We start from the raw sequence: 19,639 nt of genomic DNA on the forward strand, positions 1-19,639 counted from the left end.
TGAAATCATTCAGAATAGGATGCCACTCAGGATATAACCAACACCTCCTTCAAACCCATCTTCATGAGAAAACACAGGCTAATTCTAGGTTTCTATGTAAATATCCAAAATATAACATTGCAATTACTTCAATTAACCACTTGGCTGCAAACACCATTACCTAAGCTTTTACTCTTTTAAATCTGTATTCATGAAACAGAATCTAGTGTTATGAGGAAATAGTGGATTTTTTTGTTTTATTTACATTGTGTTCAGTGCTTAACAAAGGATGCGCAGCATTTATTGTGGAAAGACTGGAAATGAAACCCAATTCTATTAAACATTCGAAGACCTCACATGTCCAAAGCGTTAAATTATATATACATATATATTCACTCTCTCCTAACTCGTTTTACCTATTATGTCCTTTTGTTAATAGATAACAGCATCTTGGTTTTTACTTACCTTGTGTTGTTCAATCGCATCTATCCACCGCTGTCGGTGGTCTGGATCTTGAGCACGCAGGTACCATACACTGTCATTAACACTGATATCAAAGCGACACTCATCGAACTCATGGGGCTAAGAAAGAAGAGAAAAATAAAGTCAAGCAAAAGGCAGGTAACATGTCTGTGCAATAAATCTGTCTGCTAGATGCAGATACTCCCTGGCACAGAGTTGGCGAACCATAGTTCCCATAGTCCCGTGAAACGAGGCTTGTGGTGTAAGTGAAGACAAAGCGCACAGCAAGTGTCGTCCCAGTAGTTGCATCTTACATGATTGTAACTTAGTGCAACATTACCATGTTCATTCCTAGTAGTGTTTAATGACCAACACATTCCGCAGAACTACACTTTAACTTATTTGGAGTTTCGGCCAAGTACACTGTTTTCTGCTTAGGATACCTGTGTGTGTTACATACATATATGTATACACACACATACATACATCGAAAGCCAGGGTCATGTCAGGAGTGTGAACTTGACGCCGAGACCCTTATAGATGCCCAGTTCCTATGCAGCACCGGCCTGCTGTGCGCTGCCAAGATGAGCTATTAAATATACTGGAGCCCATGCTCACAAACTTGGCACAGTTTTCCTCTCTTGGAGTCGCAATAAAGGAATGTTGTCAAGCTTTTGGAGGATTGGCAGCTACAGCTTTGTATTCCATGGTACAAAGGAACAATATTTCTTCTGCTCCCTCAAGAAGCCAGAACAAGCACCTACATCCAACACATATGCAAACTGTGCTTGGCATCAAAAGTTATACAGACCATTGTAATATAAAGATTATACAGAGTGTGAAATCACCACACGTTTGGCAGCATACCGCTTACATATATTTTACATACAGATTCAATTTTAAAATTTATATAGTCACAGCCGAGGGGACTATTATGTTTTGTGACCTGTGTTTGTGATATTTTACTCACCATTAATGTTTGTTCGATGTGAACGTCAATCAATTTAGTCTTATTAAAATTGGAAAAAAATATAGCATTGCTTTTTCTTTGCATAAAAGTACAGTTGTTACAACACAAAAGTACGTTGAAAAAATAGGTGGGTTATACAATCTTATCGCTCAGGAGACTAGCTATGAGCTCCAGACTTCATCGAGATTGATCTTAGTTGCCACAGACCAGGATGGGCAATTCTTTCCTTCTGGCAAAGCTCTCCTCCTGCTTGAGAAATGCCCTATAGTGGCAAAGTCAGACATCAACCACTGGAGGGGCAAGGAAAAGCCAATACAAGCTTAAAACTGACCAGAATATGGGACAGTCCAAACACATTATCACCGAGGAGACGCTAGCACATATCAAGTCCAAGGATGCACTCAATTAGCATTTTTAACTGTTCTCTATAGTCCAAGGTCTACCTTGGCTGTGAGCCTGATGGAAAAACTAATGGATTAAAAATAAAAAAACACAAAAACAAAAACAGTATAACAGCACTCATGCAGTTTGAACCACAGGAATAATGAATTCCATTCCTTTCAATGGAGACTCTGGACAACTTTCAACTGCTCTGCGCTGCCAAATACAGCTTTAATGAAAGATTTAATGATTATGTAAGGACTTCTTGCATCTCTATCACGTAACAGAGGACATTCATTTGTGTTAAAGAAACATACGCTACCATTCAAGAGTTTGTGATCACTAAGAAAGTTTACCAGTTTTTGAAGTAAAAGGAAATTTTGTCCATAAAACACAATGTAATGGACAAGAAACACAATGCAGAAGTTAATGTTGTAAATGACTATTTCAATACGTATTTATACATAAATGCTGGTAATGCCAAAGGATTCACTTACTTTTTATTGCCAATGTACATATACACACACATCTGAATTATACAAGTCAATACATCACATTATCCATTAAAACCTCATTAAAATTTTAGATAGATGTTTTGAATGTTTTACTGTTCAAATCCTCCAGTGTGGTTAAAGTCAAATGGCTCTAAATGAGAGATGTAATTGCATAATTAGAATAATGTGCTGGAATTCTCTGTGTGCAAATCCAGGAATTTAACAAATTAAGGAATTTGTAGGCTACATTCCCCTCCTACAGCACCATCGATAGAAGCAAATCAGCAGCTGTCAGATATTACATCTACAGATGGGACTTGTGTGGTCTTCAATGCTTACTTGAGGAATATGCTGGCCAGCTGAAAGATCACACCATTAGGTTAATTATCCTGTACAGGTTCTAAAGATCTGTAAAAGGTTATGTCATTGAGTCAAGTGCATTAGGCCTGCCCAAAACGCTGCTGCTAGGCTTCTCGCCCTTCTGCTTTCCCACACAGTAAAGCCCTCCATTGGCTCCCTATTAGCTAACAAATTAAATTTGTACTATTAGTACTATCATAAAAAGCCTCCCCATAAGACTGATCCTCCATTCATTTCTGACCTTATAAAAACCTTTACTTTCTTCCCACATGCTAAGGCTTTCCGCCTCGCTTATCACATCTTGTAAGCAGGACCCTCTCTACTCAATGTATCCGTTTATCTTAGTCTGTGAATTCTAGTCTTGTCATATACCCTGAAGAAGTGCTGCGTAAATTGTTAGCACTATAGAAAATGTTATTAGTATTATTATGTGCAGTCAAAAAGTGTTGAAGAACTACACTCATTAATGCTAGCCCAGCCACATAACTAACCTAGGGCTCGTCAAGTATTGCAAGAGCCAAGCTGCACAACAGCGGAATAGTAACTTGTTGGTGTATATGCTTATACAATGGGCTACCATGTACAATGAGCAGTCGATACAGATAGCCTCAAGTGAACCCAGTTAAAGGACAGCACCTGCAAGGACTAGGAATGCTTACAAGCCTGGTGCATAAACCCCTTAAGGTTGGGTTTGTGAATTAACTCAGTGGAATTAGATTCATGGCATGAAAGGTCTTGGGGGGGGGGGGCTAGGGCCCGTGCTAGCAAATGAACCACGACGTGTGGTGTTCCTGATGGAAACAATTTTGAGGCACAGGAAAAGCTGGGTAGGACTTTGCACCCATTCTAGGGAAGGAGAACAAATGCATCTGCAAAACATTTGTGCACACAAAGCCAATACAGTAATTATTATTTAAAATCTAGGACTTTGAGGGATGTCATTTTAGCTTTTTATTTTTTCCATTAAAAACCAGCCAAAAAAATAAAAAATAGGAATGCTTGAAACGATTGTAAACATATGGAAATGGATGAATGACATATTACACAGATGGAGAAGAAGAAGATCTACACACTGGAGCAGCGTGCCTCGACACATGATTATAATTATGAAATTAAACCTCACTTCCCGTTGGAGGACCTTGTGACATTTCCAAGCACATGTGAGGATATCAGCAATTAAACAAATCAAGACAACTCTGCAAAGTGAAGACCAGGACCATGATACCAGGACCAAGCCCAGCCATGTCCTGTAATAGAGCACTTCAACACTCAAACAACCTGAAGAGAAAAGGCAGCTCCGGACCCTCCTTGCCACAGGACCCTAGGGCAGGCTGTTTCACATACACAATCTGTAAAGTAACAGAGAATGGTACCACAGGGAGGTTTTTTAGTGTACCCACTGTTTGTCTTGTGCAGGCAATTCTGCTTACAGGAATTTTTATGCATAACTTATTTATGCAACATTACAGTATATGCTTGGCTGTCATGCCCCTTCCAAAAGACTTCTGCTCCAAGAGCGCCAAAGAAACGCAGGTGGATTTATTACTGCAGCAAACGCACCAGGCGTTAGTACCTGGATGGAGATGAGTGACTTTTTATCAAGAGACAGCCCCAAGTTCCGTAACCTGAGTACCATCTCTGTGAGCAATGCTGCTGCCCCCACGCTGGCAGAGAGAAAAATGTTGATTGTTTACCCTTAAAAATTTTTTTAAAAAAGGGGGAATCAAGTTACAGACCTTCTCACCCCGCTCCAGATCTCTCATTTAAGCCTACAGGTGAGCTTATCTACCATGAGCTTGTAAGGTGAGAAAACTCACTGTACATTGCCTCAAAACGACAAAGATTAGTTAAAGGGACACCCACCATCCCCCTAGCGTAATCTGCACTGTGTTCACTCTGTGGGGTAATAGGTTTTAACTGCACCTCTGGTTTATCATATACAAGGTAAAGGGATACAGTCATAAGGGTGCAAAGAAAGAGAGTCAAAGGCGATATGGCTTATTGGGCCAACATAGAAAAAGCCACCAAAACTATGCTACGTTCAGAAGATAGAGAGAAATATGCTTATCTCATCATTAATATTTTACAAGAAGGACAACCATGTGTAAATGAAGTACTTGCTGTCTCCAATTAACTGCGGCAATAACTTCATTCACTATTGTAAAAGACTCAGGCAGCTGTGTTAACCACATCGCTGCCAAGTCATCTGCTCTGTAGTTCCAACATGCTGTCTACATACCACTATATAGTACCAATGGCGTTGTTTCCAATACCGTTAAATGCTTATCTCTTTATTAACTCATGCAGTATTGCTGTCACAAGACTTGCCTGTTTCTATTTGTAATAATTAGTAGCAGTCTATGGTAATGACAATGTTACATGGTTAAATAAAAGGAGTAGGAGAGAACGCACTGGTAAGAATTCCTGAAAGTCCAGAGTTATTCGCTAGTTTAAGAAGGTGGTATGGAGGGGGAGAATAGAGAGGCATTGTTTGAGTTATATGCAAGGTCAGGAAAACAAACTCTAGTATATGCTGTGCCTGGCAGAGACGTCGCTCTTTACATGCACAACGAATATCGAGTTTGTCTGCGGAAAATTCTGCTGCCGGAAACGCTGGATGTGAAGACTGAACTTCCACTGGAAAAACATCGAAAGTATAGTCCAGCTGCCCATTTGAACTGCACGTTAAGGACCATTTTGCATGGACCACATTTTACTGCATGCAATAATCAAAGCTTTTTTTTATTATTATTAGAATGGGAAATCGACCCATGGCCCCTTTGTCTTTAGGTCTAGTGCTTCATTTTTTAAATCATTTTATATTGTTCTCTATGGGTAACATAGAACCAAGAAAATATCAAGCAGACTTCCCAATTTGTCTCTTTGGCTCTTAACTTCAGAATTGATTTGCGGTTTATATGGACCAGCCTCCATTCTCTTAAAAGACCTACTCATACTTTAGTCTAAATAATTCATAGAAATTAAGTTCAATCTTACTAAGTGACAGTCAAGAGTCCTTCACATCCATCCCAAGTAATTGATCCACAAAGCATTTATGTTGCCCAAGGAGCCCCTTAAGTCATTCTTGTGCATCACCAAACACCTCTGACCTAGGGTGGCATAAGTCTTTAAAGTCAATCAACAGACTTAATTCTATCGAGAAGCCACCTGGACTACCAACACTGAAATCTGGGTGCGGGTGTTCATGACGACAGGTTCAAGAACCACTGCCTTACACACATTATTTCAAATGCAAGGAGCTCCATGCTGCAACAGCCACAGACCTTTTACCTTTTATTCAGTCAATATCCCCAAAAACACAAACCCTAGTACAGGGGTGTCCAAGTTTTTTCTGCAGTGGGCCACTTTATCAGAATTGTATAGGTGCGAGGGCCGCACTCATTTTTCACTGCGTGAAAATATGGCCTTTAATAAAATATGCAGATTAAAATAAAGTAAATGACACAAAACCTTTACTTTTCCTCTCACTGATTTCTGGGCCTAGAAAGTTTTGTGACTACAAATTCAGGATTCTGTATAAGTTAAAATGCAATAGTTCTATTTATTTTAGGGATACACCGAAATGAAAATTCTTGACCAAAACCGAAAATTCAGGGTTGACCCTGAATGACCCCCCACACACACTTTTAATAAAAGTAAGTTGCACACCAAAATTGTACAAAAAAAAATAATATATTATGATTGTTAATAGCAATCTCGGGCATACCCAGATCCCAGTATGTACTGGTTGGCTGGGCATTGTACCAGTAATTTATGTCCAGTTTTAGTGTGTAACCACACTTTTATTAAAAGTAACACCACAATTGGACAAAAAAAAAAATCAACAATATGACTTGGCATGATAGGAGTGCGATTGCTAACAGCAAAACACACTCTTTTCATACCCAGGCAACCAGTAAATGCTGGAACCTAGGCATGATGGGACTGTGATTGCTGTTAGCAGATTGCTGTTAGCAATCACACTCCTATCATGCCAAGTCAGCCAGTACATGCTAGTACAGGGTGGCTGTAAGTGCAGACCCCATACTGCTGGCAGCATCAATACACCAGGTTTCAGCATGTACTGGCTGACTTGGCATGATAGGAGTGTGATTGCTAACAGCAATCACAGTCCCATCATGCCTAGGTTCCAGCACTTACACATCCATGCTATCTCACACACTCATTCATTCACACACTCATTCCCTCACAGGCATACTCAAACAACCTCCCCCACCCCCTTACCTACTACAGCTCTCGATGCCGCTCACAGACTTCAGCAGAGGGCGCGGCCTCCCTCGTTCTCCCCACAGAGGAGGCAGGACTGAAGCAGAGAATAGACCCTCCCACAAGTAAGCGGCAGGGCTTGTGATCCTGGCTGCCGATCTCATGCGGGCCGCACCTCGAGGTCACGCGGGCCGCACCTTGAGGTCACGCGGGCCGCATGCTGGACGCCCCTGCCCTAGTAGCTTAACTATTAAATGCAACTATAACAAGCATTTTCAATGTAAAAATCTGCTAGAACAGTTGATGTATTAAAAATAGGCACCTGTCGGGTTGCAGAAGCATAGTATACCACAGAACCCTACGGCAATTATTTCTCCAGAAAAGGTGAGAGCATTCCAATTTTTTAAAATATAAGGGTGCAAGAACAAAGTAGAACTAATGTGCGTTAACTGACAATGTGACAAAGTGTTCCAGGATCAGGTCTGATTCAGGTTACTGTCCATCAACAAGATAAACAGTTCTTTCAAGTGAGATGTTTTGATGCAAAATGACAGAGCTTACTGCGCTACAACTGCCCACTAGCAAATAACCCCACCACATTATATGTCCGTGCACATAAACAACAGCATCACATTTCAGAGACACTCCCATTGTTTTACATTTTAAGTCCGTCTATAAGAGACACATCAAAAGGGAAATAGGCAAGATAAAATTGCAATTTCAAGCCAGCTCTGTAATAAAAATGCATATCATATGACAGTCATTAGGAGAAACCAGGCTTACCGTGATGACAGCCTTGCTGAGGCAGATGGAGCCCCTGCAGCCATATTCAGTCTCATCCTCAGATTTGTAGTAACTTAAAGTGTTGTTCTTCAGGACAACCCATCGGTCCTGCCAACCATGAATATAGTTTGTCCACTGCAAGAAAAACAATATACAGTTAGTTACCACTACTACTAAAGAAATAAGACTAATATTTAGCTATATTGGCACTAAGAAAAAAAAACACTGGAGGTTACCATAAAAAAAAAAAGCATAGAATTTGACAGCTGATAAGAATCATTCAACCCATTTGTATGGGACCTCGATGCAAGGGATTTAAACCCCCATCAGTCCTTGGCCTGGTCTCATAGCGAGGATACCTCTAAGTCTATCACATGCCCATTTAGACATAAAGCTATCCTCACACCACGAGTGTGGTTTTATGAGCACTTTGACGTGGCCAACAAAACAAATAACCCAAAGTCTTCTTTCTCTAAGCATACACCTCATTCTAAAGCACAGAAAGAAATCGGAACCAATATCTTGTCTTTATACAGCAAGTTAGAGCGATGGGTTCCACGACCACAAGATCAGAATGAAATGTGTTCTGATGTATGCAAAGACGCTGTCTGCATATCAAAAATAAAAACCCTGACCAACAAATTACATTTCTATTGCCACAATCTGATAAACTAAACCATGTGACTCGCCGAGTTTACTTTAACAACCACGTACTGGACAGGGGGAACGTGTGTCACATTAATATGAAGAATGGGGAAGTCACATCTACCTCAAGGGCTATGCAGTCCTAGACATACAACTTGGGGTGGCCAGAGATTACATCAAACAAACTACCTGGGCTAGCGGCCAGAGCAAGAACAATCTCATTACTTTTCTGCTCTAACAGCAATGGATGAATACATGAGAATTTAAGGAGCACTGTGTAGAAATACACATCTTGACTTTACATTGAAACAATACATTACTACAGACCTGTTGTTCTGTCCTCTTTTCTTTATAACCTCAACTACAATGCGGGGTTGGGCTCAGATATCAACTTAATCACAAATGCTCACACACACTTTGTGTTTGCAGTTTTAGTTGTAGCCACCCTCCGTTTCCTGTCCAGACTCACAAAGCCACGCCAACTACTATCACAACCAAAATAAATACACAGTATTTGTTGATGGAGGGAGCATACGTGGGTTTAAACTTTGGCAGGAACAAAAAAAAAAAAAATTGGTTCCCCTGCTAATACATAAAAATAATATTTTTTTTTCACTTACTAAACCAAATATTTACATCGTACACAATGACACTAACACCTGATGACATGTTGACTTCTGAGACTTTGGAGAAGATTCTAATATTTTATCCAGTAGCCAGACCACTTGAATTCTATTTCTGATTAAATATATGGTTTTGAACAGTTTTTTTTTTTTTTTTTACATTTCATGTGTGGTTAATACAGTTGTTCATCCTACTGTGTTGCAAAGAACAAAAAAGCTATTCAAATATATAATTAGCCATACACAACAGATAAAAGTGCCTTAATGCAAACAGGAAACTGGAGTACAAGTATTGACAAGCGGAGACACCTTCAGCAGATAAAAGGACAGGATTCTTCCAGACTTCTGAAAATACTTTTCAGTACAAAACAAGAATCCTGCGTAACATAATGCTGAAGGTTACCCCAGATGTTGTATACCACGATTAGATATGAACGCGCTTTTTATGGCAATTGCGTCTAATTCAGGGAAATCATTTCTTGGTGTGTATAGAGATATACATATATAGATGTCTGCGGATGCTAGGGAATGTGTTTTTCTAGAATCGCCCCTCTAACACATCCTTTCAGCACTGCCTGGGAGTCCATAGCAGCTCATAAAGATTATCAACGTAAACAGGTGCAAAGCTAGCAGGCATTGTCTATACAGCTCAAAAGATTAGGGTTAAGACTGTAACGCTATATACACAACTATGAGAACAGCCTTTTAATAATGGATTAAGAATATCTGTTCCAGGCATCGGTTTGTAATGAACTCCCACCATGATCTGATAATAGGTGGGGGGGGGGGACTGCACCTTTCTGTTATCAGACACCCGCTACCAACTGCCCACTAAATACCCCCTCCTTCAGACTGTTTTGAGCATTTTATTGAGTCTTCCCAATCCCAACCGGCTGGTCTTGTCACATTCCAGCACTATCTTGACCTTGATCCTACAGTGACCCGTCATTTACCGTATTTGCTCGATTATAAGACGAGGTTTTTTTCAGAGCAAATGCTCTGAAAAATACCCCTTTCTAATCGGGGTCGTCTTCTAATCAGACCTCAAATAGAGGTCTGATTAGAAGACTAAGATCCAGATCCCCCGCACCGCTGCAGGGGACCTGGATCCTCCTGTCGTCGCCCCCCCCCCACACACACACACTTACCGGTGCTTCCGGAGGTGAAGTTGGCAGCGGGGGTTTGTATGCGTCCGTCGCAAATACCTTCCCCGACTATCAGAGTTCCAGAGTTCCTGATCTCTGACAGCCGGGGAAGGTATTTGCGACGGACGCATACAAACCCCCGCTGCCAACTCCACCTCCTTCCGGCTGCCGCGGAATGAGACGTCAACCCGCTGCCCCGGCAATACAGCAGGAAATTGGAAGCACCGGTAAGTAAGTAAGTGTGTGTGTGTGTGTGTGTGTGTGTGTGTGTGTGTGTGTGTGTGTGTGTGTGTGTGTAGGGCATTTCTGGAATGCCTTACACCCCTATATGCCACTCTGGCACTTAGGGGGTTAAAAGGCATATTATGGGGCAGAGTGGCATATAGGGAGGTATAAGGCATTTCAGGAGGCAGAGTGGCGTTAAGGGGGCATTTAATAGAGCACTCTGCCTCCTGAAATGCCTTATACCTCCCTATATGCCACTCTGCCCCATAATATGCCTTTTAACCCCCTAAATGCCAGAGTGGCATATAGGGGTATAAGGCATTTCTGGAGGCAGAGTGCTCTATATAATGCCTTTTAACTCCCTTAATGCCACTCTGCCTCCTGGAATGCCTTATACCTCCCTATATGCCACTCTGCCCCATAATATGCATTTTAACCCCCTAAATGCCAGAATGGGATATAGGGGTATAAGGCATTTCTGGAGGCAGAGTGGCACATAGGGGGTCAAAAGGCATACCATGGGGCACAGTGGCATATAGAGGGTTAAAAGGCATATCATGGGCCACAGTGCCATATTGGTGTGGCAAGCCTGGGGGCAGATGTGCGTAACTGGGGGACAGGTTGGAAAATACAAGAAATAAAAACAAAAAAAAAATATTTTTCTCAATCATAGCTTTTATTAAAAAAAATAGTTTACATGAATTAACATTTACTGGTAAAACTTTTTTCCTTTAGGGTCGTCTTATATTCAGGCTTTTTCTTTTTTTCCTAAGTTAATATTCAGATTTTGGGGGGTCGTCTTATAATCGAGCAAATACGGTACTTGACTGTAGATGATGTTTTTGTGCAAAACAGAGCATATAGAGGAAAACTAGTAGCGGGGAAGAAAACAAACACATTGTATATGAACAATTAGTTATTAAATAGTCAGTATTTACATGTTGGGAGCAGAATTGTAATTGGTAATCCTGCCGGTAAACATGATGGAGCTGTTCCCAACAGACTTATGTATTTTAAAATAAAATACGGATATATCCCCACTCTGGCCACCAAGAAAATAGCGTTGGATGATAAAAAGAGCGTCTGGCTCTAGAATTGTGGCAACATCTGTCAAGCACCGTCATATCTTGGTCTCTCAGAAAGGAAAGTCGTAGTATTGGTTTATTTTGCTTAAATGGGGCAAAATGATTTAGCAAACCAAAAATCCCAAACTAAAGCTGATGATGATATCAGTTGGGTTGCATTGTCTCCTGCAGTTATTAACACGCAGCAGACCACAAAGGCTCATACAACTAAACCAAATGTTTAACAAGCTTTTGGAGTTGCTTCGGCAACAGAGCTGACAAAACCTAAACTCGTCTTTCAATATGACCATGTACAAGCACATCCATCTAATCAAAATATATATTATATATACACACACACACATTTGATTAGCACAATGCCCAGAATTTAGAGGCACCATGAACCTAAAAAAACATACAAGTTGTTAATATTAAATTTAATAGCAAAACTCAAGCGTACTCAGGAAAGCTTTGGGTGATCATACTGCTGTCCAAAAGAATTATTGAGTACTAAGTGATTCATAAAGGGCAGCATGGATGGACCAGTTGGTTCTTTTCCAACACTATGTATCTAAGATGCCTATAATGTTTTCTGGGTATGTCCTAAAAACAGGTGAATAGCAAATACAGTAAAATCACAGGTATAATAAGCATTGATTACATCCTTTTCAAGGGTACTTAATACAAACCATGACAGGCCGATAGCTTTGCTGGCGGCTGTGCTCGCCGCTATCTGTATCAGAGTTCCCCAAGTCCCAGCATGCTGGTTAAGCGCCGGCATATGATGTCATTCCCCAGGGCTCTGACACAAGTAGCATGAGAACCGCAAGGGAGCAGGAGACCAGACCTGTCACCTGCTGGACCACAAGCAAAGAACCTGCCCTGAGCTTACAAAGCTAGGTAATCTGGGAGGGGGTCCTGAATGTAGATGTGTCCAACGCTTGGAGCGAGTTTGCATATATAAGCGTGTACATGTATAAGTGTCGGTATATGTAAATGCATGTATGGGAAGCGTATGGTAGCTCGCAAAAATAAATAAATAAAAACAATAGACAGGAAACCAAAGTGATATTTCTCTGGCATTAGCACTATTTTAAATGAATCAGCAGGTTTTCTTAGCACGCGTTACGCATTTGTGTGGTTAGAATTGTTAAGTAAAGCATAAACCTGGATTCCATTATTTCCACTTTGATGCCCATCAATAAACCATTGCAAAAGCAAATGTGCAGATAAGGACTAGATAGTTAATTATCTAAATTGCACTTGGGTTTAGTCTGTTGCAGAGATGGCAGGGAGGGGCAAGAAGACTGTAATGCCATACAAATACAGTAAAGCACACTGACAAGGGACAGACAAACGTCTGGCCTGGACATGCCAGGAGGTAAGCTGTCAGACTCCTAGGTGGGCCCAGTTGGCGAGATCAGCCATCTTCATTGTAATGGCACATTCCCCCCGAGGATTCATTGTATCCTTGCTGTTGGACTAAATACGCGCAAAGGCTGGGCATGAGATTTGAAATGTAGCATTAATTATCTGATGTGCGTTGGGTTACGTTCTATTTACAGAGCGCCAGCAGATCCGGCATCACTGTTACAATAGGAATACAGGCTTTTTATACAGTCCTTGATACAGCAACAATTAGAAAATATAAAAAGGATTGAGAATTGGAAAATCTAATGACCGCAGGAAACAGATAAATAGGAACGCTGGCTGTTGGACAGGAAGGAAGTTACCACTTCCTGATCGCAAGCAGTTCTGGGTTATAATAAGAGAATTCCTCCCATGTGAAATGTGATATTTAGAGGACAGCACATGGGTCTGTGGGGTTATTACTAAAACAAAGAAATTTATTTCAAATGACACGATATGGAACGCTGTGAGATTGGAATACAGGGTAAAGGTCGTGGACTCCAGCCACGGATATAATTCCTTCCATAGTCGCAAAAAAAAACAGGCTCATCACAAATAAAGCTCTTCCGTGTAAATGCAGACAAGTCACTTTTTCTTAAAGTTATATATATAAAAAAAAAGTGACAGATCTGCTATTGTTAAGAGCAGCACAAATATATTGACAATGCAATAGTACAGTAATCATCTTTGGCTATAAGACACAAATATTTTGAAACTTACCATAAAATTACAACACACTCTGATTTAAGGATCAGTTAAAACCCGGAAGTCAAAAAACAGAATTTGGTCTAAGTTTTGGGGCAGTTTTTTTAAAACTGCGAAGTAACACTTCGAGTGACCTTTGGTAGTAAGCTTCAGAACAACTCCAGAATTATGTTTCAATATCAATGAGAAAGCATAAAGTTCAAGGTGCAGCGATAACATCGGAAATAAAAATTCCTGGAGCTTATGGCAGGACGGTATACTCCGTACATATACTGTACAGCAGATGTCTGCATTGGAGAACTCAATAATAAAACTGCTACATTCCGACACTAACTTCACCCGTGGGTATTGGGCTCGGACCGCTGCGTTTGGCTTTTATGAATACTAGAAATCTACCATAATCACGTACCGCATTTAGTAGTATTGTTAGGAATTTGCTTCAGTGTTTCGTTTCGCCGCAAATTAAATGCACATAAAAAGTCTTGTGTTGGATTACTTAACCATTTACACACGTCTCAACGGTCACATGATTAATTCTTCCGCTAACAAGGAGGCAGCAAGATCACAACTTTCTTCACTGTATTGCAAAACGTCAATTATCACATGCGATATTACGACATACAAAGTACAAAAAGTCAATTGATACAGCTATATATTCCCAGCATACGCATCAAGTAGCACCATTATGCTTCATCAGGGCTATTTCCAGCATCTCAATCATCCAAACGGTTCCCATGGATGTTCATGAAGCAGCATTTTAGGACTCACTTAACTGAAAGGCATAACGTTCTGAACACAGAGAAGGAAAAAAACAGACACACAAACAGCCTACGAGTGCCAACTCCCCACACCCTACACATAGGGGCTTCATTACTGTACAGATTGCACGCTACTCATTGTGGTCGTTACTCACCTGAGCCCTTACACGCCAAGAACGGCCGGGGCAGAGCAGTGGCTCAGCCAACATTTAAGCAGAGATGACAGAATACAAAACCTATGACGACATTATACCGGACTACATCCAAAATGAACAACACGCATGAGAGGCCCCTGCTGCCAACATACAGACCGAACAAGACATCAGGGGGCCCCACTTTAGCCACCGTATAAGAACTTCCCTTCATACATGCGTGTTTTATGCTGGCGTATTGAGTCATCTTCTTCTCTAACCTCAAACACGGAGCGCTACAACATACAGATGTTTCTTCAGATACCCAAAGCAACACTTTGGGCAAATGCCTGGAAAAAACAATGCCTACTACATGTAGCGCTAAACAAAATCTCTAGAGGCTGCTTCTGAGTTCTAAAAAATGTAACTCAAAATCAGCCAAATCATCGATCCTCTGCACCAAAATCAGCCCTCAGTCTATTGCTAAGTTAAGGCAGAAACCAGATGACACACACGGACCCGAAGCTGCACCGGAAAGGAATCCGAAGCTTTAAATCATGTTATTAAATATTAAGATACCCTCATGTCACATTCCATTAGCGGAATGATAGCGCTGCACAGGCTCCGGCAAAGCAGAGTACACTCGCAGCTGCGATAACATATATTACTCATATATTCGAATTAATCAGCCTGATGCAGAAATAGTGTACCATCAATGACACGCAGATCACGCCATTCACCCCATTAAACAATTTTTATGCATTTATTCATTTAGCAACAATTTATCGCTGTACATATTAGCAGTCCGCAAAAGATGACATACATAACGTATATACACACACACATATATATACACAAAGCATAAAATAGAATATAAACAATCCATGTAAATGTAGAACCTAGATAGATATATATATATACACACACACACACACACACACACACACACACACACACACACACACACACATGTATAGGGAGACAGTCTTAAGAAGAGTTTATGAGAAGGCTCTTATAATGAAAGGTACGGGGTGAGGGAAGGTTCAAATTAGATAATAAGAAAATGCACGGGGCGTTTCCTGCACCTTTCCCCAGAACTACATGTAAACCCCAGAAGGCCGGGCAGCTCCAAAGGACAGATGTCACCATCAAGGAGCCGCAGCCTGCGGGGATCAAATGACTGCAGCTTAAACGGCAGTTTAATGCCCAATGGCTGATTGCTATCAGGCAGACGCCACTAAAGTCTGGGAGACACCGCAGTTTGCAGCGTGTGGCACCGGCCGCCGTGAAGTCACACAGGGGAGACGGGTTTTCTATTGACTGCTTAACATAGCGCCTTCATAGTCCACAGCACTGTACAACGGGTAAAGACTTGGCGAACCAAAAAGTGGAAGAGCCCTACAATCTCAGAGGAGTGCCCTCTATGAAAAGCAAAACGGAAACCGGGCTCACCTTAGAGAGGACCCCGCAGAGCTCCACGGGCGGCCCCGGTTCGGTCTCCAGGTCTTCCTCTGAGCCTGAGGAGTTCCAGCTCTGATTATCCGACATCGGCGGGAGCCCGGAAACGGGCGCGTATTCAGGAGCCTCGTCCAATCGTACCTTCTTGTCCAGATTGTACTGCGTGTCTGCCGACCAGACCAATCGCGAAGGAACTGGATCTAAATAAACAGAGCACGGAGCAGTGTCACTAACTACCACAGAACCAGAGCAGCCATCTTCATTCTGCAATGAAGCCTCCCACAAAATGGGCGGGCTGCCCAGGCAACCGCCGTGGGACTCCGTCCCGCCCATTATTGCTGCTCCTCCTATTATGACAGCTCCGCCCACTCAACCTGCCTCAGTTCATTACTGTTACAATCTACGCACGTTAGTACGTGGCAGCGGTGCTTCCGTCACCGCCATTTTTTTTACGGGCAGTATGGCTTTCGAGGCGTTTCCGTGCCTGTCAGAGATTTGGCTTATGAGTTACAAAATAAATATATATAACACACACACACACACACACACACACACACACACACACACACACACACACACACACACACACACACACACACACACACACACACACACACACACACACACACACACACACACACACACACACACACACACACACACACACACACACACACACACACACACACACACGTTAGAAATGTAACATTATACAGAAAACAAACGCATGTTGTTTGGCTGCACATCATAACTGCCCAAATCCCTTGATGTAACACCAAGGAGCGTGTGACTCCAGGTATGCCCACAACATGCCGGCAAAATGATGATCTCACAGCGCATTACATCCACGGACTTCAATCTGTTTACACAGTGTGCATTTTGGAATTGAGACACTTTGGTGAATGCTCCACCTGCCTGAAGCCACCAAATAATTCGGTAGCTACAATTGTCATTATTTGAATGCAGTGTTGCATGCATACAGTATTTTCCTTATGCCTCTAAGGTTAAAGCAGGATGGATATCTGATCACCATACCTATTGCTGGGTGAGCACTGGTTCTCCGGGTCAAGACCTGAATCCTCCGGGTCAGGGGAGCGCGGTCTGGACACGCCCCGCTTCCCACCCATTTTTCCTTAAAATGGAGGTGTTTCCTGCTGCCATCAGCGGGAACTCCCACCGACGTCAGCTGGAATGCCCGGACGTCAGCGGGAACTCCCACCGACGTCAGTGTGCAGTCCTGGCCGCGTCCCGCAAGGGAAGGCTCCGGGTAGCCTGAGCTCAGAAGTTCCCAGGTATGCTGATCACCATATGGTGTATTTTTCTGGCAACTAAGAGCTGTCTTGTCGCACAAGGAGGCCACCCTGACTCCTGAGAGTTACGTTTCCCTGTTCAAATACCACCATACCATGGAATTCTTTGAGTTTTGTTTGGGCGATTCCAGTTGAAGTGCTGCTTCTCTGGGTCTCCGGTTCATCATTTAGAAACTCCAATTTGTTGGAGCTCTGTTGCAGCACTCCTCGCTTCTCTTCCAGCCACAGCGTCAGTGGCGTAACTACAGCTGTGACAGGGCCCATGCCTCTAGGGAGCCCGGTGCGACCCCTTGTACCGATTCAAAATAGTCAGGAAAGGACCCTTCCAACCTGGACTGCAACGGTCCAGGTCGGGAGGGCCCTTTCCAAACAATTTTGAACCAGCTGAGGTAGGAACATCTTAGGGTCACGTTACGTCATATGACCCCACGGTAAAGTGAGGTGATATGGAGTGATTGTTTATGAGCATGTGTAAGTTGTGTGTATGTGTATACATTGTGTGTGCCAGAGTTATGTTAGAAGACAGGGCAAAGAAAGCACAGACAACTTATTTGGGGGCAACGATGGCACAGACAAGCTCTTTGAGGGTTAGGATGGCACTGATTACCTGCTTGGGGCAAAGGTGGCACTGTGGGACATGTTGCTTGGTGAAGTTGGGGGCCCTGTAGTTTCTACACAGCGGTTTCCTGCATGTGTGGCTACCCTGCACACAATGCCAAGGGGACCGTCCAAACACATCAGCAGGACCACCCACTGACATCAGCGGATGTTTACCACATACAGTATGATAAGGAGTCAGGGTACTTGTCTAGTACACTGATGGTGAACCTATGGCACATGTGCTACAACAGGCACACCAAAGGCTCTGTTGTGGCACATGCCAGGTTGCCAACTGGCTGGGTAATTTTTTAAAACGGCCCAAAATGAAGGGAGCGCTAACTCTGTTCATACAGGCTTTTGTTTCAGAGGTATGGTTGTGAAGAGTGCAAGCCATTGGGGAAATGATGTCATATCTGAAGCTTCAGTACAGATGCCGCACGTACTGCGATCGAGCACTGATTGGCAGTGATCTTGCACAGCAGCACTGTGTTTGCTGTCGGTGAATTTTTAGGGTTTTTTTTTTTATGTGATTTATTTTGATTTAATTGATTATTAAATTATTACATTTTTTATTAAATTCTTTCTATTATATATATGTGTGTATTATATAGTATTTATATGCATATTTGTATATATATATTATGCATATATTAAAAAATAACAATACATTTATTTAAATTAAAAAAATCAGTATTTTTTTTTAAATTCAAATCAATTAAATAACTAATTTCAGGTGCACATTTAAGTTTTTCAACTTGGCATTTTGACATTTTGTCATCCTGTGCCCATGTTCTATTTGGAATTACTTTGCAGTCGGCCAGACGTCAAAATTCCAAATTGAACAAAGTGTCCTTCCCAAACCTGACAAACCTATACATGGGTGGTATCACTATACTCATACTGTTGCTGAACATGTATCTGTTACATCTAAACACTTAGTAAATGTATACCTTAATTGCAATCTATGTGTAAAACCACCAAACATTTTACCTTTACAAGTTTAATACCCTGGGTTGTCATTGTCTAGTTTTGAAAAATATTTACTGTACATGTGGAGGATTCAGGGATATCACTGTTAAAATGTCAATAATTTTGAAGAAAAAAAAAATTGAAAGAGCAATATGCCTAATATTTGTCCTGACTTTAGAAATACTCAAGACAAATATTAAAATTTATTTAGGAGGTTTTTTCATTTTTTTCTGGAAGAGTAAAATATTTTTTAAATAAAAGTTGGAAAATCATGTTTTTTATTTTTTTACTTACATTTTATTATTATTTTTTTTTATAGTAAATTAGATGATATGATCAAAATAATGGTATCTAAAGATATATGAAAAAACACTTATTGCCCTGAAAAAAAAAACATATAATTTGTGTGGATACACTAAACGAGAAAGAAAATTACAGCTAAACACCAGCATCACAAACAGCCATTGTCACAAAGGGTACAAAAATAAAAAAAACAGCCCAGTCCCAAACCGGGACACCGTATTGCACTAGAAACAATAAATTGTTTCTTTTTATTTTTACATGTAGAAGTCATATTGTGAATGTACCCCCCAAGAGACCAGTAGGCTTCAAGACCCCCAGTGAGTCACATGATTTGCTGGCGCCAGATCCCACTTGTGCTTCAAATATTATTTAATTTTTACATGACAGCCCCTTCTGCTTCCCACTCAGTGAGCTACCAACCCAAAGTGAAAGGGTTAAAGTTACTAATTAAAGGCATTAAATTAAGCATGTATGCAAATTGCTGTTCTAGAAAATTACAGAGTAATACAGCCTTTTGATAAGCCCTAAAACACCATTCAACACGTCACGGATCGTAGAGGATTGGCATTTCCCTTAACAAAGATGGCGGCACTGTGCCGGGGCTGGCTCGAGTTTCCTGTGGTTTTTTTTCTTGTTT

The 19,639-nt window shown here is 41.5% G+C and overlaps 1 protein-coding gene across 1 annotated transcript in view; it reads right to left on the bottom strand.

Annotated features, from left to right (window-relative positions):
* Positions 1–16,097, bottom strand: part of CERT1 (ceramide transporter 1) — a 37,972-nt gene extending 21,875 nt beyond the window's left edge. Inside the window, exons 1-3 of the mRNA XM_053447953.1 lie at positions 15,815–16,097; positions 7,657–7,791; positions 445–561 (exon numbers count right to left, since the gene is read on the bottom strand). Of these exons, the coding sequence (XP_053303928.1) occupies positions 445–561; positions 7,657–7,791; positions 15,815–15,910 (348 nt within the window). The 5' untranslated portion in view covers positions 15,911–16,097. The remainder of the gene's footprint in view (positions 1–444; positions 562–7,656; positions 7,792–15,814) is intronic.
* Between the last annotated feature and the right edge of the window lie 3,542 nt (positions 16,098–19,639).

This window comes from Spea bombifrons, chromosome 1, assembly GCF_027358695.1.
Source record: "Spea bombifrons isolate aSpeBom1 chromosome 1, aSpeBom1.2.pri, whole genome shotgun sequence".
Classification (NCBI taxonomy): domain Eukaryota; kingdom Metazoa; phylum Chordata; class Amphibia; order Anura; family Pelobatidae; genus Spea; species Spea bombifrons.